A 23,137-nucleotide genomic window follows, 5' to 3' on the forward strand; every position below is an offset into this window, starting at 1 on the left:
GGATTGTGCTACACATCGTAAATCATTTGGTTTATTGTTCTGTTTATGACTAGAACATTGAATGTAGTGTCCTTTCACTTAACAAAATTATACAAACACTGCATTGATATATCTTACACTTACATCTAAGACAAGCACTTGAATGGATAAAAAGCATTTAATAGAAATATGAGGAAATGGTGAACAAATCAGTTGTTATACTAGTGAGTAGGTTTTTAGAGACAAGGAATGGTGATGGTTCTATTTTTAAAATGACATACATATTCAAATTCAAATTCAAATTTATTCATGTTTCCAACAAAACATTACAAATCAATTTTAAGCATTTAAAACAAATTTAAGAAATACATGTTGGAAACAGAGGGGTCCACTAAAAAGCAATGCTTGTACAAGTGTGAACACCTCAAATGAAACTTAGGAATAATGAGTAATTAAATTATCTAATATTTAACTACAAAAGGAACTATAAAATAGGGGAAATAAAAGGGGAATGCCAACAGAGACGAGAAAGGGACAAGACAATACTTTACACTTTATAGACATACATGTAGCTGTTTTTGAAGAATTTTATTGCATATAGATCAATGTGTAACCAGAACACATGTACACATTATATATGTGATGCTGCACTTCAATATATATCAATATAGATTTCAGTTAAAAACAAAATGATGCAAGCTTTGAGAGCTGTGTGCATCCGTTTCTATGGGAACTCCTCATTGTTATCCCATATTAACAACTGTTCTGTCTTCTTTTTCCTGTAGTGGGCTACACTCATCCATACACCGTGTCTCTGTTGAACCAAGAGCAGTTTCTGCCCATGGAGGGATGGCACTCCGGAATGTTCTCCTTCAGCTTCCGTACCCACGACCTCAACTCTGTACTCTTCCACCAGAGGGCAACGTGGAGGACGCACAACTTCCTCATGGCATCTATCACCGGACGTAAGAAGACAGCTTTAATAATAATAATAAAACGTTACTTATAAAGCACTTACCACCGAAGTCTCTAAGCGCTATGACAAAAAAAAATAGAACGATAAACAATTACATATTAAACAAAACAAAAAAGTGCAAATAAACCTACAAATTACAATACTTGTATGATCTAATGCAAGTTAACATTTAATATTTTTTAATCTTAAGTATGTTGAATATTAATTTAAATTATTTGTATGCGCCTTGAGCATTTCTAGAGATGGATATGTTGCGCTTTATAAATATTGTTATTATTATTATTATTATTATTACATATGAAATACACATCAATGTGAACAGAGTAAGTTAATCATCAAAAGCAATTTCGCAAAGCTAGTTTTGTGTTTACTTCTATATTTGATTGAACTGGTTTTGGAATGGTCCACTTTAAAGGCCTTACCATGCAACTTTTTTCTGTGTGTATAGGATTGTAGAAGATATTTAGTTTATTCTATTGTAGCCTGGTTCTACCTGAGGCCATAGCCCTGGGTTTCAACTGAGTCGTTTTGAAAACCAAAGACAGTAAATAATTGTCAATATACTTGTGACTTGCAAATGCTAAAGAGTTGATGTTAATGGCAGATATGTAGATAAGAGATAGGGGACTGCAATCTTGTGATTAATTAGAGGATTTGGATCAATCGTGAAAGACCGGGCCCTGGACTAAATGTACTGTACATCACTGATAATCAGAAAGATAAAGAGATTTCATTTGTGGCAGTCTCAAATCTGCAATCAAGGAGTGTCTACTCTTAAGTTTAATTTTAATTTGTTTCGTTTTGTAGCAAACACCCTGAAGATGGAGCTCCACATGAACCATGACATCCAGACACACACCATCACCACCGAGAGGATGATGACCGATGGTCAATGGCATACGATGACCCTTCAGAAGACCACCCATGAGATCCATGTGACCATTGACTTTGACCGCTACTCTCTCACCCTGCCGGTCGGTCAGAAGATGGGCCCATTCCATGGGCAGATGCATCTCGGTGGCAGTGGAGTGTAAGTGTATATGTGAATAATGGAGTTTGTTCGTTCGTTCGTGTCTCCTTAGATCAAGATTAAATTATCTTGATCTTCGAAGTTGTTGCTACAACTGGCCGTGTCAGACACGTTGCCCCATGGTGCGAGATAGGACTCTTGTAGCATGCCCCCATTTAACACAATTATGCAATAACAATTAACATAATAATGGAGTAGAAGTCCCACATAGACTCTGTGCTAGAGTTTTTTAATGTTACCGGTATTCTTTATTTTTCCTCATACTCATACTTACCTCCCCCATTGAATGCTGGGGAAATGTTTTTGAATTGATTTAATAAATATATATTCACTGTAGTATCGCTGCCAACAAATTGTGTTTGTAGCTGATAGGTCACCTTGTATGGAATTTTCTATGGCTGTGGATTTATTCATCAGTGAATAAAGCAGTATTAACTCTTTGGTGTATCAAACTTGCAGGTATAAAATCAAACTCTGAAAACAAATGTGTATCTCTTTGACAAAATTGATACGTTGCTCCAAAAACAGCAAAATCGCTTTTGATTTAGTACCTGAATATTAGTCTTGATAGGTTTTAATTCTATGAATTGGTGTTGTCTTTTACATAGCAAACATGCACACATGTACAGTGTTCAGTGTACTTATACATTTATTTCCACCATTTATTTCCATAATTTCATGACCACTGTTAGTGTAATCACTGTGAATTCAGCTTGTCAATGTATTAGTAATGGTACATGTACGCTGTTGTATGGAATAAAGGTTTTAATGAGTGCAGTTATTATTAATAATTATAATAATAATAATAGTTTGTTCTTACATGTATATAGCCGCATTTCAGGACGACAGGCCCTCTCAAAGCGCTTTACAGATATATCATTACCCCGGTCATGGGATTCAGACTTACCTGCACACAATGTATGCACATTCTCCACTCCCTGGGGAGCATTCCATTTAATTAGCTTCTGTTCTTTCATTTCAGTCTTCCATCAGGTTTCCATGGGATGAGTGGCTGTCTTGCAGGAGTGCTCATCAATGGCAAATATCAATTCATCTATGATTACTACAATGAGTATACGTAAGTGCACTTTGTGCTTTCATAGAAATCTATTCATTAGTGCTAAAGATAAAGGTGAGTTCTGGTAAAAAAAATAAAAAATTAATTCTCACAGAATCAAACAAAACTTACACTGAATGTTCAAGATTACAAATAAATGTAATTTGCCTAACAATTTTGGTAGAAAATGTATACTGGCTGAGTAATGAGCATAGCTAGAAAGATTAGAAAATCAAGGTTAGTAGCCCCATATACATCTTTCTGTGTACAGTGCTTGTTACTTTACCAAGACTGGGCCAAATTTATCATGATTTTGATGACTGCAGAACCTTGCAGTACACACCTATACTTACAGTACATGCTACATGATCAACTTTTCCTGATCCATTCCACACCTTTTCTTTCACATTGCAATCGGATGACCAGAACTCACCTTTATTTTTATGTTGCAAGTGAAGTGGTGCTTATGAGATGTTGAGCTTGATTTACAAGTAGTGTGTCTCGATCTGCAGATGTACTGACCATATAACAGAATTTAGACAACTTGAAGACTTTGTAGTTGTAGATTTCATAGCCCTCCTTTCTTTCCCCGTGCCTCTTCTTGCTACCGCTGTTCCAAGGGGCCTTGACTGCTTTCTTGGACGTTTTATTAGGATGTAAGCTGAAGAATAAATTAAGTATACTCAAAATGTATAAATCATGATGGAAAAGTCATCTAGTTCAAATATCATGAAAAAATGAATTATTGCACAATTCCTCCCAGGGAAACATGCTCTTAGCAATATCAATCCAGGGGTTTGTCATTCATCTGAATTTTTTTTTTGTATAAGTACATGTAGAAGGAAAAGGAACAATAACAAGTAGTTGGAAATAACATTTACAATTGTTATGGGAATGCTGCCTTATCAGACATTAGAGACAAAAAGAACTTCACTGAATAAAAAAAGAAATATGTCTTAAGTGTACAAGAAGGAGAGCAAGGCTGCCATTACATTCAAGCTGTAGCTGATGGTAGTCTCCTGCATTCTTCAAATATATATATTCTTGAAATGATTGGTCAACTATGTGTTTTTTGAAAGGAATAGTTATTTAATTGATTTATATTATTATATGATTATACATGTATTTTTACTTTGCTTAATAACATATATGTACCTTATTTGTATATTACTTGATATTATGTTGAAAAATGCAGAAATAAAATTAAAAGAATTAAAAGCAATTGTATTGGCATTACCTTCATACCATGGAGGTACCTGTCTTATTCCACATTATTATTATTATTATTATTATTATTATTTTTTTAAAACACCAAAGTTCTCATCCCTTTTGTTGTTTTTAATAGGAACGAGTACATGAAGCCTGGCTGCAGCAGTGCATGTGATAAACAACCCTGTCAGAATGGAGGAGAGTGCCTGGATGAATGGGGTTCATTCATGTGTAAATGTACTCATCCCTCATTGCTTGGACAGACCTGTGCAACCGGTAAGTTGACCATATACCCAGGAGAGTGTTTCACAAAGACTAAGATTGACTTTAAGTTGGACTTAACTATGGCAGGCTGTTCATGCCACTGTTTGTTCTCACCATTTACTTGCATTGGTCTCTTAAGGGGCGTACAAATCCTAATCAGAAATCTACAGAATTTACATTTTTTGATAATTCATTATTGTAGAAAAAAATATTATCTAAAGATCATGATGGTGAGAGCAAAGTGTGGCATAAACGGCTTGTCTTTGTACATGTATTTTAAAGGCATCTTTTAACAATGTTAAATCTGAGATGCATGGCTCTATGTGTTATCAGTGTCTGTGAAATGGTGTAATATTGAAGCCCTACAAAACTTGCCCTTCAAAATGACCATGAAGTGCCTCAAAAAGTAAAATCTTTGAGTGACCGGTTTTACCATACTTATTTTCCCCGATAGACTGTAGTGTTATAAAAACCGTTAGGAAAACGAAAAATTGAATTTTGATTTCCAATCATATATATCTTGATAATCAGGCAGGCGATCAGCTTGTAAAAGTAATGGGATTCCTGACTGACCTAAGTTTAATGATTATGATTGCAGCATGAGCTAAATCCAGGATTTCGTTTCAGAATCTGAGGCAATGTTACCGAGTCACTTTAATTTGTCAATCCTTATTATGAATATTCGACTCATGTAGACAAGAGGATGGACACCCTCACCTTCCAAATGGACTCCGCCTTCGTGAACCTTGACCCCAAGGACACTGCCGTCCTGACCTCCGACTTCCATCTTGGGTTCCGTACCTTCCAGACCGATGCCCTCCTGTTCTACGCCCACGACCAGGTCGGAAACTTTGTCCAGCTGGACGTTGAGGGAGGAGACTCCCTGGTGATGAAATTCAACAAGGGCAAGGAAGTGGTGCAGATTGTGTCTAGGATGAATGGTAAGGTCTTAGGCCATTAAAAAAAGTATACATGTTTAGCGTCCCCGACCGCTTCCTTTTTGGGGGCCGCCTCCTAATTTATATTTTGTTGGTTGACATTTTTGGATTTTGGGGGGGATTTTTTTTTTTTTTAAGAAAAAACACATGAAAAAAACACTGCTAAAATGGATCTATTTCTGATTTAATTTTTTTTTTTATGTCTGCGGCCATCTTAAAAAATAGCCCAACTGTCAGGGAAAATGTACCGAGTGGCCATTTTGAGTGGCCATTTTGAAGAAGAAAAAAAAGGGCCTCCTCCTTCCTATTTTTCAAAAGGCAGGACGCTAAACATTTTTTTTTTTTGGCCTTATAGAAGATTATGAACTTATGAACTTAATGCACAATTTAAATCGCTGCTCTATCTACCAAGATACTGTAAACGTTTTTTTCACATGTTATTTAGCAAATAGGTTTTACCTTGAAACACTTTTTGGCGTAATTAAGATAGATGGATATGATAAAACAGAGATCCTGGGACTATTCTAAAGTCATTTTTACACTGGTAATATTACGTGATAGACCTCATTTATCTTATCTGTTGTTGAATTAAATTTGTTTGAGTGATACTTTTTGTGTTGAGTGAAACTAGAAATATCTGATACTGTATGTGATTTACATATGTTTTTTTTTCTATTTGCAGCTATCTTTTTTTAATACATTTACATGTATGAGGATTTATAAAGGACTTTTGGGGTAATTCATTATTCTTTTTGAGATAATATGATTTCTTTCAAACTTTTCATTCTATACAGCCTCTGCTTTAAATGATGGTTCATGGATCGATGTTTCTGTTCTACGAGATGAAAGATCAATCAAACTGGTCATCGATGAGCAATACTCCTCCTCCATGGATGGAAATGCAACACTCTTGACAGAGAATGATGGAACACCTTTCACAGGTGTACCAGGTAAGCTTCCTTCCTTCCTTTGGCTTGCACCCAGTAAATGTAATTTATAACAAGTAAGACAAAATCCCCAAAAGCCATAAGGACAATAGCTTTAAATATCTGTCCTAATGGCGGACTAATGAAGTTTAATAAGTCAGAATGAATCAGGAGAGTTAAGGTATTTGTTTCTAGCTCATTGTGATTGTGCCATGGACCAGATATGGCCCAGTGGTAGAGGCGTTGCCCAGCAAGCAGTAGATAGCAGGTTCAAATCTCGCGCTGGTTCCAAGAATTTTTCTGACTTGTTTTCAATTACAAGATCAAGCACGCGATGTTTATTTATTGGGTGCAAGCCAAACATTTCTTTACAACAATGGAAATATCTCCTGGAAGCGTAATATTTAAAACTGTTGTGTGGAGTAAATTAGTGTTGCCACTGTCTGTATGACAGTTAATGATTCTGAATGTTGTTAAGGTGGTGACCTTTGACCCTGAATGTAACATTTATGGTAGTTACAATTCACAGATGATCTTTATATTTCAAAATTTAGGGTATGTTTCTCTGTGTGGTGATGCTAATGATAGTTTTGATTTTATGAAAATGACGTGACTGATTGAGATGATGATGGAGATTATCACAATAACATTGCACTTATTGATATGTTGTTGAGACTATGGATTGTTATTAATAAAGTTATGAGATATATGAATATTTTTAGTATAGAAATTGACACATAGGCAATGTTATTGAAATGTCTGTAATAAAGGGCTAAGGATACAAGCAAAAAGCAATATCAAGATGTTGTTGCGAGATGATAAAAATTGAATAAGGCAGTGCAAAATTATGCAAACATATTTGAATACATAAATTAAAGCTAGGGTAGAAATTCCTAGTTATTCATGAGTAAAGTATAAGACAAATGATATATAATTTTTTAATATTTTAATAACATATACCTGAATATAATTTTTGATCATAATATCTTAATTACTGTTCCTCATTTGGTTGTTATGATTTGTATGCTTCTTTTTTTGATCGATTGTGTCTGTAATAGCACTGAATAAGAATCAATTATTATTATTATTATTATTATTATTATTATTATACCCATATTCATCCTTTCATTTCCAGCTACCGTCAGACCGCTGCTGCCATTCAGTGGGCCTTCAGAATCCTTTGTTAAGATCTACGTCGGTGGAGTACCAGAGGGTACCACAACTGTCCCCACCCTGCAGGGCTGCTTCAGGGGGCTCGTCATCAACGGAGAAGGATTCAACCTGCAGGAGAAGGCTGAGAATGAGGAGGGTAAGATCAATTTTCTACTTTTTTGTGCACAATCTCCACTCACTGGGGAGCATTCCAGCCGGGCGTTACTTGACGCTCACAAGCTGTTTGACCAACAATGACGGCCGCATCCTACCGGGTACCCATTTGACACCTGGGTGGAGAGTAGCAAGTGCCAAAGGATATTAGTGCCGTGTCGGGATTCGAACCCTCAACCTTTGCATCTCCAATCAAGCGCCTGAAACCACTCGACCACGACACTCAAGTTCCTTCTCTCTGTCTCTCTCTCTCTTGTTGTTGTTGTTGTTTTAATTTATAGGCGTTTTTCATTCAGAAGTGAATATTTACGCCTCTTCTCTCAGGATTTTTATTCCTTTAAAATTAGATTTACTTTTTTTGATATATAGATTTGGATAAATTGGATTTTTAAAAGCTAAACTTTTATTTAATGATGAAGAATTCAGTGGCTGGCGAGCAAAAGGCTTATCGGCTATATAGGACGCCCAAGGACCAACTCGGACACGGTACGTAGTGACAAGCTTCACAACTCAGCCTAATGCTGAGCCTAGGCCCTCCGACGTCCACCAATATGTCTAGTCGTCTCCATCGTGTTTCTTCAAAATTTTGACCGAAAACCAAAAAATAAAAAAAACAGATCATGATACATGAAGATTTTAAACGTTAATATAGACAGTTCTCTCTTCTAATTTCTTTTTTTCTTCTTTTTTTCTTCTTTCTCACTCTTCTTCTTCATGTACATGTATACTCACTATAAAAGCGAAACATATTGGGCTCAAATAATTATGTGCGGTGCAAGGTGGTTAGTAGGGGTACAGGTGTACCCTTTTAGATCTAACTACGAAGTTAACTCTCTCTCTCCTTTGTAGCCTTTGATGATACAGAAGTTTTTATTGTTTACAATATTTGTAATACATTTAGATTTTGATGTAATATTCGAGAGTTTTATTTTGTTTCATTATGCATGATTTATGGTTGTACATTTTAGTCATTCATATTTTGATTGTTTATTGTGTTGTACATTGACTTTGTAAATTGAGCAATATCAGCTTTCCAGCTGCATGTTCTCTTACTGCAATAAACCAAATCAATTCAATTCAATTCAAAAGTATAACAAATATTTTATTTTGTTAATAAACTTGTTTGCATCATTTCATTACTTCAGATAATAATCATTTTGACTTGTAAAAAGTTATGGAAATACATGTTTGAAGATAAAATCTTTCATGGAAACTTGTGCAACAAGAGGCAATTTGATCAAATCTTTTAGCTTGTGAAGCAAATTAAAATTTTTAGAAATCGAGCTATGCCCTTGTGTTATCTCAACATAATGTACTTGTATTAATTATCAAATTCCTACTTGGATCATGACATTTCCAGATGTTATATACTGTTTGCCAAAAAACATGGTATTTTTACCTCATACCTAACTAATGTACACTTCATTTCAGGAACTAATCGATTAAATAAATGATTTTTTCTTCTTCAGGTATTTCAGCGACGTGTACAGATAACTGTCTTCCAAACAACCCCTGTATGAATGGGGGCTCATGCTCTGAGAAATGGGACTCTTTTGAATGCAATTGTACAACTACCTCATACACCGGCAAGACTTGTACTGAAGGTAAGTAATGATATGTTGATGGATTGAATGCGTGAATGGACGGATGTGGGAGGGATGGAAAGATAACTGTATTCTCAGCAACCCCTGTATTAATGGAGGCTCATGTATGAAAATGTTGATTATTTTGAAAACAATTGAACAACTACCTCCTTCACTGGAGAGACTTGCACTGAAGGTAAGAAAATGATATGTGGATGGATTGAATGCATGAATGGACAGATGAGAGAGGGATGGAAAGATAACTGTATTCTCAGCAACCCCTGTATGAATGGAGGCTCATGTATGGAGATGTTGATTATTTTGAAAACAATTCAACAACTACCTCCTTCACTGGAGAGACTTGCACTGAAGGTACAAAAATGATATGTTGATGGGTTTCTGGAGATATTAACCCTTGTATGAATGGAGGCTCTCGTGTGGAGATGTTGATTCATTCCAATGCTGTTGTATACCTACCTCATACACTAGAGAGACTTGCACTGAAGGTAAGAAAATGATATGTTAATGGATTGAATGAGTGAGGAGAAGAGAGAATGAGATATAGTTGCATTCCCCCTCGACCCCTGTATAAATGGAGTTTCTTGCATGGAGATATTGGATTCCTGTGCAGGCAATCGTATAACCACCTCTTACACTGGAAGGACTTGCACTGTAGGTTAGAAAAGTGATTGATAGGTTGATGGGTCGAGTGAGTGAATGGGGGAAGGATGGAGGAAGGACAGAGAGAAGAGGAGGGAAAGAAGGATAGATAGTTAGCAATTGCTACCTCATATGATGGAAGGACTTACACTGAAGTCAAGAGAATGATCAATTGATGGATGGAATGAGTGAGCGAGTTAGTTAGTGAGAAAGTGAGTTAAGTGGGGAGGGATGGATGAATAGATAGAACATGTGAACCACCCCTGTGTAAATGGAGTCACTTGCATGGATAAATTGACTCATTTAAATACCATTGTACTACTACCTGTACCTTTTATATACACTAGAAAGATTTGCAATATAGGTAAGAAGAATCATGTATTGATGGATTAAATTAGTCCATTGCACTTGTCATCAGTAGCGACAGGCGACAAAGATTTTACAAATTACAAATCCGTTTATGACAAACAAGATGCACATTCATTTTGTAAGATACTCTCGTCCCTTGCTTTGTGGAAATATAAAAACTAACCTTGTGAGATAAAAAATGTAATTAAATGAGTACATCACAAATGATAGAAATTCAAAAAAATTATAACAGCAAAAATTACTCAGTGTATAATTTCATTTTTTCTATTTTAGATGTTGGTGCGACCTTCAAAGATACCACCGCCCTCCTGTACCCCCTTATTGCTACTCCTGACCAGCCAGCGGACGTTCTGGAGACAGATGATCTCCAGTTTGGATTCAGTACAACCTCCCCAGATGGAACCATCTTCTATGTTAGGAACAACTTTGCTGAAAGCGCTGAACAGAATTACATCAGTGTCAGCTTGCAGGGGGGACACCTCAAATTTGTCTTCAGCTTTGGCGCAGAATTAGGTGATTATTGATAAATCTACTTTTGGTTGAACATTTTTTGTATCGAAGATATATTGTATATTTATTTTTTACTTCTGTCTTTCTTTTGAAACAAGAGAAAGGATAAGAAGATTCTGGAGAGTATTAACCTTTTATCAGTCAGTGATGAAGATGCTACATTTACATTATATTGATTTGAATTATAAATATGGTAATACAAAGGCTGTATTCATGATGGATTTGAATGTAACATGTGTAGAATGGAATTTAACATGGAATATATTATTATTTTAAATTATTACCAATTAACTTATTGCAGTCTTGCCAGATTATCTGAGGAAAAAAGTTATTTGGATGCATTACAAAAATGTTTTTCATGAGTTCTTGTTGGAATAATTTTCTCAAGTTTATTCATTAGTAAAGCAAGACAGAATAGTGACTTGTTATTTATTCAAAGTTCATGTGTTTTTCTTTGTTTTGATTTTCAGTTGAGGTTGAGAAAACTGGACCATACAATGATGGATTCCGTCATGGAGTGGTTGTGAAGAGATTTGGAAGGAGGATCTTGGTTGATGTAAGTTTATGCTCATTAAGTCAACTTGAATTTTGTATTATTATGATTATATCCAATGCAATGATACTCAAGTAAAGTCTAATAAATGAGACTATTTTTGTCTTTAGACAAACCGAGATGTAGACATGTATTACATGTATGAATAATTCAAATTTATTATTTGTTTTGTAATGGAAATTGGGGAATCTGTGCAGAAATGTAGAATTTAAATTTGGCTTGTTATGTATGCAAAAGAGATGACAACATATGGAGTTGTCATGGTAAAGTAGTTCTTTCACTTGACTCTCAATCCATAAGTTGAATGTTTGAATCTCAGCCCAGCACCAACTTTGTTATTGGCAAGGCATGAATCCATTTATGTTATTGCCATTGTTTCCCGGCTATATTTATGGGCTAATGGCAATAATTGCACTTTTGTTCTGACAAAAAACTACCAGCACAGTCCCAAGGTTTGTGAACTGATTATGTGTCACCTCAAGCATAAAGAGGCAACTCTTCGACTTTTTAGTTCTAATGTTCACCTTTTTACCTATTCTAATTTTCTGACCAAAGGTCGATAACCAAGGGGAGGATTACGTCACCCTCTTGTCAGCACCACGCCCGTTCCAGGGCAGGGCAGCCATCTTGGTAGGAGGTGTAGAAAACAACATGAGTATGTTCAGTTCTGGTGGATATGAGGGGTGCATCTCAAGTAAGTAAAACATCAGAAATGGAAATGTGGCAAAGACTCTCTGTTGTATTCAATGTTTCATGATTTTATGCCAATCAATTATATTTTACCTAATCTGGGGGTAATCCCTCAGTCACACCGCCGACCCGACTCAACACCGACTCTAAACCGACTGACTTTCGGCCACTGGGATTAATGTAATTGGTTGATTGGTATGTTGTCGGTCTGGTGTCGGCTCCGAATAGTGTGACTCAGGTATTATCTTTATACTCTATTCTTGTGAATCCTGCTTTCTGAAGAACAGTACTTGAAGTGATGCATCTGTTTCTTTTATGCACTTGTCACCCTACGTTCACTTGAAACTCAAATCTGTCTTTTAATGCTGTATTATTTTCTATGTCTGTAAAGATAGTATTCAAAACGATTTTATGATGTCATGATGGCAAATTTTAATGTTTTACAAGCTCTATATTATAGTATCGGTATGTTTGACTGATATATAGTGATCTTTCAAGAATGCCAGTTCTTTATATCCTGCTCATTACTTATTACATAAATGCTTTATAAACATGCAGAAAGAACAAATTTCAACTTTTGTAATAAATCAATTTTGAATTGAGTAACCTCACAATTTGATCATTTTGATTACATATATAGTTAAACATTCAATTCAACTAATTCATTAAATGTATGTGGTTTACATACAAAGTATGAAATTCAACTATTTCATTAAAACAATTTGTTTTTCTCATTGTGAACAGGCTTATACTATAACCACAAGACCCCTCTTGATCTAGACATCAATGGTTTAGGTATGAAGAGGGCAGAGTGTGCTGCATTCAAAGCTGTCTCAACCACCAGCACCATGACCACAGAGATGCCTTCAAATCCATTGCTCAATAAGGTAAGATCAATGTTTGATTTGATTTGATTTGATTTATTTATTTATATATCATATTTCAAACATAAATATTTAAAACATACATAATGTCCATCAATGTGATTTAATTTATGTTTCAAAGTACAATACATGATACTCATACTGCATAAAACATAGACAATACATAGGAGAACATTACTCACTTTTACAAATAACATGATATATTGTATCATGGAAGTATATCTGGGGGGGGGGGAAGATCCTTTTCATGGTGTGTACTACAGCTTTAGACTTGATTGTTCATCAATGAATTACTTAATACAAATGTATATAAATTACTTCATAAGATTTAGTAATGTACTTTAAATTACGTTTGACTAATACTTACAACCATGTTCCTGATATCTTAGGTGTATTCTGACCTAATGTATGTATTTTGTCCTAATGTATTGTTGTTTGTGTCTGATGACAATCCAACCTTGTGAATTTGTATCAATAAACTTCAAACTTGAAACTCTGTGAATTACTGTAATTATACCATTCTTTGATGGATCTATTGTCATTGATCACCCCTCTGTTCTTTAATTTGATTGGTTCATGTTTATCAATCATGCCTCATTCTGTAACCTGATTGGATCACAGCTGGTGACCATACCTTCATTCTTTATCCTGATTGGTCTAAAGTAAATAAACAAGACACTTTGATTGATATACTGTCAATCATATTTTCATTCTCTAACCTGATTGGATTACAGCTGATGACCATGCCTCCATTCTTTATCCTGATTGGTCTAAAGTAAATAATCATAACTCATTGATTGGTCTACTGTCAATCATGCCTCCATGCTCTAACCTTATTGGATCACAGCCGATGACCATGCTCTCATTCTTTATCCTGATTGGTCTAAAGTAAATAAACAAGACACTTTGATTGGTATACTGTCAATCATGCCTCTATTCTCTAACCTGATTGGATTACAGCTGATGACCATGCCTCCATTCTTTATCCTGATTGGTCTAAAGTAAATAATCATACTGCCGACAATAACAACTGTATTCTTGATTCTGATTGGTCTACAGGTGATGACCATGCCTCCATGGAATGTGGCCAGGGCCAAAGGTCAGGAGGTCGAGTCAGAAGGACCGGTAGAGAAACCCCGGGATATCCTTCTCATGGGTAGTGAGTATATGTTGACCCCTGTCCCCCCTGTCAGTAACCCCTTGTAATAGTCATTCCATCTAATATCTCAATATGTATTAACCCAGCAGTCATAGCGTAGTTTTCGGGCCTGCTTGTAGATGAATCATTTTGGGGGCCATTCTGGGCCTTTGTAGAAAATGAATGTATATTACTCTTGTCCGTTCATTGTAGTAATCAATTGTAGAAGTTTAGATAAAGCTTTCATTTTTTACTAGTATATCATATAAATAGAACTTTGTACCTGATCTGTTTCCTTGTTTTGTCTTCCTTAGTATCCCTTTCAAGGTATCCCTTTCAACTTAAATCATTTCTTTATTTTAAAAAGTTTTTAAAAGTTTTGCAGTTGTTAATTTGACAGGCCACTCAGTATTTTTCAGACAAAGAATTGTTAATTTCATGGTCAAAGTTACTTGACTCATATTTTAATGATAAATATAAATATTCTGTTTATTTTCTGTTAAATATACATATGATTTATATTAGTAATGATATACATACATACTTCCAAGCATTTTCAAATAGTTAATTTCATGATCAAAGTTACAAGAATAATATTTTAACAATAAATATAAATATTCTGTTTATATGTGTGAAATATACATATGATTTATATCAGTAATGATATACATACATACTTCCAAGTATTGTCAAATAGTTAATCAACAATTCATGTAGCTCAAGTCGAATCATGGATGACTTTAGTAGTTGTTTAACACTTGAAGCCATATGGGAGTGAAGCCTATACAAAAATGATGTGATCTAGTAGATAATGCTTACATGTAGGTCCTACCTAATCGTTGTCAGATGTTATAAGAAGTATAGATGTTTGTCTATAAAAAAAAATAATTGCAATCTTTAAACCAATGAAATCCTTTCAGTTGTACGGGGTAAACTTTTTTAATTGATTCAAGTTTCTTGTAAATAATGAAACGGCTTGCAATGGGAGATGTCTAAATGAACTGTACATATTTTCTCATTCTTCTCTATCTTTCTAGAAGTTAAGATACAAACCTCCTAATTGATAAAAGTATCTGAAAAAGAAAATTATTGTTGAATGATGTCTGATGATTTAAATTTTCTTTTCTCGTTTTCTCTTCTCTTTCTCATGAAACGTACATCTTTTCCTATTCATCTCTATCTTTTTCGATGTTTAGTTACAAATCTCTTGATTGATAAAAGTATCTGAAAAAGAAAATAGCTATTATCGAATAATATCTAATGATTTATATTTTCTTTTCTCATTTCCTCCCTCTCTTTCTCTTTCCAGTCATCATAGCTGTATTTGTAGTTGCCTTCCTCATCCTCATTGTTTGCATCATCGTCACGGCGATAAGTATAAAGAACAGCAATAATCAGCAAGCAGCGGCAGCAGCTGCTAAAGATGGGGAGCCTAAAGAAATGGACGGCTTACTGGAAGAGGGGAGGGGTAAGTAACCATGGTAACCAGTTTTGAAATGTGATGATTATCTTATCCGAGTTTATGAGTAGATATCATTGTTCCTACTTGCAGAACCATAATGTATTAGCAGTTTAGAAAGAGTTGTACATTATGTGAAGAGGACATTTAGAATTAGAACATCAAACACATAAGGTGGATCTTTATTTCTATCTTCTTCACAATATAATATATTTACTTATCGTCTTCTATTAAACCCTTAACTGCAAATCTGCAATATACTTTTGCAATTGATTTTGGGCTAAATGGTAACGGAAGCAGAATTACATTACAAATAACTCAAGATAGATGTAGATTGAAAGCTTAGATCGCCAACAGACAAGGCACCTAGCAAGCAAACAAGCAATGAAGCACATCAAATTCCAATGTCTAATGTTCAATTGAACTAATATTTTATTTTGAAAAGTACTGCAAACATTTTTAATTTTTTTTCCTTCAATCAATATGCAATTCACTTCAATACACTAATGTTTTTCTTTCAATACTGCTTTAATGCCTTTGGCTAAAATGTTCATAGTAACGAAAATATGCAATCAATAAATATTTCAAGCTGCAAAGTATCACTAACAATCAACACGATTTCACTCATTTACTTGGGATGGAAAGTTAGAAAATTTAAATATAAAGGTTTCGTACTGTATATAGACAATATATGATTAAGTTCTGTACACATATAGATTTGGGTATAAAGATTAAGGGTGGTATTCTTGAGAGCTCGAGAGCGGACTAACTTTAGTCCATGGTTTAATTTACTGACTAAGTATGGAACGCCAAGTGTCTATACGAATATTTTTTTGAATAATTTAATCTGTCACTAAATTATAATAAAATGTAATAACATAATTAATAAACAACAATATAACTATGATATAATTATTCGAAAATATATTCATATGGACACTAAGCATTCTATACTTAGTCGGTGGATTAAACCATGGACTACAGTTAGTCCGCTTTCGAGAATACCACCCTATACGACATGGCCTTGGCAGAATGGTGATATGTATTGTTTTAATAATAATGCAGGTGGCAGCTCAGGGCGAAGTGGGAAAGGAGGCAACCCCTCTCCCGGCAAACGACCCCCCTCAGCTGAGGTATATTGATGAGTAAGAGACAACTTTCATCTGGTATTCCATGTGTTGGCATGTCTTTGTTTCTTGACCTTTTACCCTTGACCCCTCCCATGAGGGTCATTCCTCCTTTATTTTTTTAATCCATTTGATTTCAAGTTTTATTTTGGTTTGCGATATTTTTTGACTAACCTTAATGGTTCCTTATAAGTTTTGATCTTAGATGATATAGAACCTTTTTCCCTTACATATAGATCCCTTAGTGTAGAGTCATGTATTGTTAGCTGCCACAACCAGAAGGGGATTAATTCGAAGTAGAAAGATAGGAATCCTTAACAAACTTCAGGTTCTAATCAGGCACTACACTTATGTTAATATCCATTATACTCCAATATAATTTATCAGACCAGCCTATTTTCCTCTTTTTTTAATTGCTCAAAGTTAGCATTGCAAAATTAACTCAACATTTGTAATTTAATGTATAAGTTTTACAGCCAAGATCTCAATAAGAACTGATATTATTCTTTAACTAGCTATTTCCTCTCACTCTCCTTTGCAAATTGGTCAAAACACATTTATAAAGGGACGTGTGGGGGAGGGGGGTGGGTGACCTTTTCATTTCATGTACATTTATCACATCGTGTAGAATAGTTTGTCCTTCATCACTTTAGAAGTACTAGATTTGTGTTCAAATGTTTGTATGTTCCCATAACCAGTGGTTTTGACAGAAGGGTGATTGAAAGCTTGATTATAAATTGTAATAAAAATTGATTCAAATTTTACCAACCCTTTTTGTATACTAGCATACCATCATTTGTGAAGTTCTTATAAACAGCCATTTAGAAATTAGCATCTGTAGACTCATTATGCCTATAGAAAGTGTAATTTAGATATAGTGAACAATTACAGTTTCATTAGAAATGTAGATATATGTGTAGTTACTGTTAAAGTAGTACATGTATATGTGTTTCCTACACATATAAACTCAACATTTTAGAAATCTTAAGTAGTTTGTGACATGTGGAAAAGGGTTCTCTGTCTCGTCTTGCAAACTTATATAATTTCAAATTTGAAGCCTGCAAAAATATTATGTCAATTACACTGAACACTAATCCTTAAACTTTTGCCAATGCATGTGAATGTCAGGATATAAGTTGACTCTTTATTCTTTTCTTTTCTTGAAAAATTGAAGCTTTTTAATCTTTTAAAATTGTTTATGGGAATTGGTTTGCTCAATGAAACCATTAGCACTTCTTTTGAATACACATTGGTGTTGGAATTGTATAAAAATGTTAAGCGCCTTATGAAATGATTGCAAATGAATTTGTGCACTTGTAGATATTACTTCACAATTAGAACTCGTAGCAGAACTAATGATTTCAAATTTAGAGTAGAAATTAGAAAGAGAAAAGTTTCAGACAAGCTCATTTTTATTTATGATGCATGGATTTTGTTTGAATGCTAAGAAATGCTAACCAGACAATCAGGATTAATTCATTGCTATTTTAGAGTGTTATCAAAATATGAGATTGCAGATTTTAAAATGCATCGCAGAAAATTGATGATAATAGTTAGTTTGGTAAGTTATTTTTTCTCGCTCAGGAGTTGATTGAAACCTGCGCATGAGATTGTGCATTGTGATTGAAAAAACTAGTGACTACCGACTTACTAATAATTTATTCTTTCCCTTCTCTCCCCTTCAAATTCATCCGTTGGCATTATGTACATTCACATTTTGTTCGTCCATTGATCCTTCATTCTGTCATTATTTCACTCAATCATTCCTCTTACCCATCATTCCTTCAATCCATCATTCCCTCAATCAATCATCCCTTTCCTCTATCATTCCTTCATCCCATCTTTAATTCCCCCCATCATTTCTTTCACTGCATCATCCCTTCCCTTCATCATTATCACCAAACAGATAAGCATTAAAGAACTAGAATGGGACCCGCAGATTGAGAAATACATACGCCAGCCCGAACTTGAGTGGGACAACACCTCGTACAGCAGCCCTGACACGCCCCTAGCTGTCACCCCTGATGGGCCCTCCCAGACCCCATCGGAGGCACCAAGCACCCCTGGGACCCCCCGATCCATGCCCAATAGCCCCTCCCCAACCCTACTCCAGCTAGCTGCTAATCATAGTCCGCACTTGTATAACACTAGCTTTCTAGACTACTCAACTAACAATTCAGATCTTGCCAATCTGAGGCACATAAAGGATACACCTGTATGAAAATTAAAAAAAATCATCTGAAAATTAGCAGAGTGTTGCATGTATATTCTTATATTAAAATAAGAACAAATTATGACAATACTTTATTCTTGAGATGATTTCATTAATGTTACTCAGTTAGTTAAAAACTGAGGTTCATTTTGTGTATAACATTGATATTCAGGTAAAGATATACAATTATATTGTGATGCGTCTATGTAGGAATCTATTGACATAGGACAGTCATTGTTGTATAATGATGTGGCATTATGATGTAAAAGTTCGCATTAATATTTGGTCATTCTCAAAAACTATGCAGAGATCTAACAATTAAATTATACTGAGATTTTATAATACAAATAGCTAAAAAAAGATGCAAGTTTTATCACGTTAGTTGGGCTGAACTTGATGATGTTTTGCATATGAAAATATTAGTTTAAAATATTAAATATTAAAGGGGTTGATAAAGTCTGTTTGAAACCGTTTTGTTCAAAACATATTTTGTTCCTTTCATGTAATATATTGTGGAATTTGAATCATTTGATGACTTTAATTCTTTGTCTTATAGCATTTGCAATATATGTTTTTGTTTAAGAAAGTTAAGTATGTTCTGGAAATCTGTATGATAAATAAATTTTAAAATATTTCATAGTTAAATGGATGAAAATATAACTTCATAACTTATTTCCTATTTTCAGGATATATGCAATGCTGTTGTTTATTCAATCAGCAAATAGAAGGGACAAAAGAATTAAGTTAACATCAAATTTTAATCTTTTCCCACCAGCCAATCAACTGAGAAAATCAGCTTGTGGAGAAAATTTCAAGCTCGAGTTTTCGAACCTCCACCGTCACTTATAAACCTATTTCCTGCTGCTGCTGCTGTTGAAGATGGCAATAGAACTTTATAGTAGGATTAAGGAAAAGTCCTGGTAACAGAACTATCTGTAGATCTCATTCTAGTAGAGAATAATGATAACGTTTTTGAAATTGTCTTGTATCATGTTTTGACAGCCGAATGGCTTTGATCGTTTGAATTCCTCATGCTGTGTGTAAATACACCAACAAGACCAACACCAAGGCCCCGTTTCACACAACTCTTTATCAGTAAAAGTTACAGTGACTGTTATAAGCTACTGAAATCGTGGCATTTGATTGGCTGAGAGCAAATTTGTCATAGGAATTCAGCATTTGTTACTGATAACAAGTTTTGTGAAACAGGGTCCAGACTGACAATAGACCAAATAAAAATTCCATAACCCAGAAGGCCAAGATTGATGTTGTCATTGATCGGTCGATTTAGAGTCGGTTTGTTAGTGGAACTTGGTTTTTTACTCTCATAAAACTTGTACCAAAAAGCTAAAACACTGCATTGTGTCTGCTTGGAGCCAGATGGGGGTTAACTCTGTGTGACCGTATATAAGTTACCGCCTTTCTGATCCCAAGCAGACAATTTCACATATACCAAGAGGCCTTATTGAATAGAAACTGAACAAATGATATTCCACGTTGCCAAAGTGGGTATCACTTGTCTTGTATGTTTTTATCGTAGTCGTATGTAGAAGTCCAGATGTTTTACAAGATCGTTGTAAAAAAATAAGTGTTTTTGTAAAGGATGTTTATCTGTGTACAGCTCCTGTATTCAAATAGTTGATGAAAAATGAAAGTTTGCTGGGATGCGTATGTTCTTACTTCTTTGGGAGACATTTCTATACAATTTTGAAGGAAATCATTTCGATCTTCCCATTCTACATAAATTTTTGTATAGAATTTTCAATTCATTCTTGATGAAAGAGTGTGATATTTTCTTGGAGCTTTGATAGTAATCTCCTTTTGTGAAGATGGGAGATATTGAGGTAAAGAAAAAAAGAGGGAGACGTTTTCACAATTATTTTGAATAACATGGGCAAACTTTATTTGGTTTTCGATTGATTGCATTGATAGAATCAAAATGACTAATTACTGTATTGAAAAGTATGACAAATATGTGCAAACTTTATTTTACAGTTGGAATAATCATTCCTATCTAGTTTGATGAACTCTGAAATACCGCCTCACAACTCAGGATATACAAATATTGTATTTTCTGTATGGAGTTTTAGTTTAGGAGTTAAGAAATGTTAAGTGAAAGAATTTTAAAAATTGATCTGAGAAGTTTAGTAGTTTTTTGCTGAGTTTGTGATGGTATATATGGGATTTATCGGGGATTTAATGATGCGTCTGAACTAAGTTTACAGTCACTTTCTTGTCTTATAACTGTTCATTTCTACTTCGGTTTCAAACTGAGAAATAATGTAAGGTCTTGCATTTAAAGTGACAAGTTAATGACGAAAATTATTCTTATAGCTGTCAATAAACTGTAAGAGTATGCAATGTGGTGATACAGCAATCTCGATAATTTATGTTTATTTTACTTTTACTGTAACCTCGTGATCAAACACATATATATTTGGGAATGTGACAATATATGAATCATTTTGATGTTTTTGTTTTTATCACATTGGTAATACGTGTTCCATAATATCACTTTAGATTTCAGGTAGAGCCATATATTTTGTATTCTGAAAATTGTGTGACTTTTGAAATATTTTTCATACATCCATTGTGAGTATTTACTTTATTTATGTTTATACAATTTCGATGATTTCTATTGACATATATATTAATTTATTTATAGTTTTCCATCTCCCTTTGGTTGAAACGTTTTTGTTTTGTATATATTTGCGTTTATGTAGAGGTTTTATGACAATTGTGATAACGGTCAATATCTTGCCAAATGTATGAATATCATAGGTATTTAGGAGGAATGTCAGAACATTATATACAAAATGAAATCAAAGGCCTATTCCATATCATAGTTCATTATTTGTTTTCCAATTAACTTTGAATGTTAGTAAAGTGACCAGGAATCCCCAAAATTTGGCAAAGCACTTTATGCTTGTGTGGGCTCCTCAGATCGGTGCATGATCTGCAAGAGATTTGCCTGGAAATAAGGAAAGCATTTTGATTGTGGAAAACAGCATTCCATTGCCAGACTAAAAATGGATCCTGTTCAACGTTAAAGTTTTTAAATGGTGATTGAAAACTTCCACTTTTTAACAGCATCGTCAAAGTATTCAGATTATCCACCAAATTAACAGAAAAATATTTTTCCAACTCTCTATCAGGCAGTATTTCAAGAGTATTTATTCCAGAAGGCTTCCATATTTTGAAAAAAACTGTCGGTTGTGCTATGTATTTCTGTGATTATTTTTTTTCTTGTATTGTGGCACCATGCAACCAAAAATAATAATCAGTGTTAAATACGTGGGAATATCTGTTGTAATGTTTCAATCAAATGCTCACTAAATCATATGTGATCATTTATAATGGCATTTTGCAGTTTTTGTGTGTCATAACTTTTACTAACCAACCAAATGGAAGATCATTGTTCAAGTCATAATTTTTTTTTACATGACCCATTTTATTAGGAAAAATGAAGAATCTGTGTCATTTATATGATTTATTTTGTAGAAGTGATTTAGTATGTATGCCACGTAATGATAAGGTAGTGCAATTAACGATTCGGTGTATTTGTTGTATTTATTATTTTGATGTCTGTTAGAAAATAACATTCCTTTATTTGCAATTTACTTAATGTAGAATAAGTCTAGAAGATTTGAGTCACGTCTTGCATTTGTGATTTCTTATTCATGTTGACCAAGCCATTTTTATATCAGTGGATGTTTTTTCAGAAGATTTTATTCAGACCCTCCTCGCGTGTTTCAGTGTTTAATACATACATATTTTCTTATGACTCTTAAGACACCACGTTCTTGAAAATTAGACTTCAGATATGGGATTTGTAATTGAAACAAAGGAAATGCAATGGATTTCTTTTTAGGGTGGGGGAGCTGAGAGAAATAGTTTGATAAAGTTGCCCCAACCCTTTATCTTGGAGTTAATAAACGCGGAACAATTTGTTGCCGAAGTATATAGAATGTCTGGCCACCGCTTGACTATATTATATAGAATCATAAAGACTGAAATTTTTTGTCTGGGCACGAACTGAGAGGGCGCTTTTTTGTTTATAGATGATTTCTGCATGTTTAATTATGAAGACAGTTGAAAAAGGAGTGTCTATATGTATGTTTCCACCGTAACTGTTTGAGTAAATTGTCTTTCACCTGACTTTTGCAGTTTACTACTATACTGTTGAAACAATGAAATAAAAAATGTAGCATTTTTCCAGCATCTGATGGGAAATGAATAAATCATGA

The 23,137-nt window shown here is 34.4% G+C and overlaps 1 protein-coding gene across 3 annotated transcripts in view; it reads left to right on the forward strand.

Annotated features, from left to right (window-relative positions):
• LOC576560 (neurexin-4) overlaps positions 1-23,137 on the forward strand; it is a 46,053-nt gene extending 22,916 nt beyond the window's left edge. The window contains exons 15-30 of one of the 3 annotated variants that reach the window (XM_011678751.2): positions 765-944; positions 1,763-1,985; positions 2,968-3,063; positions 4,388-4,527; positions 5,211-5,456; positions 6,248-6,403; positions 7,515-7,688; positions 9,175-9,309; positions 10,591-10,830; positions 11,298-11,383; positions 11,936-12,074; positions 12,815-12,957; positions 14,014-14,110; positions 15,402-15,560; positions 16,617-16,684; positions 18,585-23,137. In XM_011678751.2, coding sequence (XP_011677053.2) covers positions 765-944; positions 1,763-1,985; positions 2,968-3,063; positions 4,388-4,527; positions 5,211-5,456; positions 6,248-6,403; positions 7,515-7,688; positions 9,175-9,309; positions 10,591-10,830; positions 11,298-11,383; positions 11,936-12,074; positions 12,815-12,957; positions 14,014-14,110; positions 15,402-15,560; positions 16,617-16,684; positions 18,585-18,899 — 2,597 coding nt within the window. In that variant the 3' untranslated portion in view covers positions 18,900-23,137. Of the gene's footprint in view, positions 1-764; positions 945-1,762; positions 1,986-2,967; positions 3,064-4,387; positions 4,528-5,210; positions 5,457-6,247; positions 6,404-7,514; positions 7,689-9,174; positions 9,310-10,590; positions 10,831-11,297; positions 11,384-11,935; positions 12,075-12,814; positions 12,958-14,013; positions 14,114-15,401; positions 15,561-16,616; positions 16,697-18,584 lie in introns of all 3 variants that reach the window. The other 2 variants (XM_011678749.2, XM_776858.5) reach the window with 2 other exon arrangements.

This window comes from Strongylocentrotus purpuratus, unplaced genomic scaffold (assembly GCF_000002235.5).
Source record: "Strongylocentrotus purpuratus isolate Spur 01 unplaced genomic scaffold, Spur_5.0 spur5_scaffold_13, whole genome shotgun sequence".
Classification (NCBI taxonomy): Eukaryota; Metazoa; Echinodermata; class Echinoidea; order Camarodonta; family Strongylocentrotidae; genus Strongylocentrotus; species Strongylocentrotus purpuratus.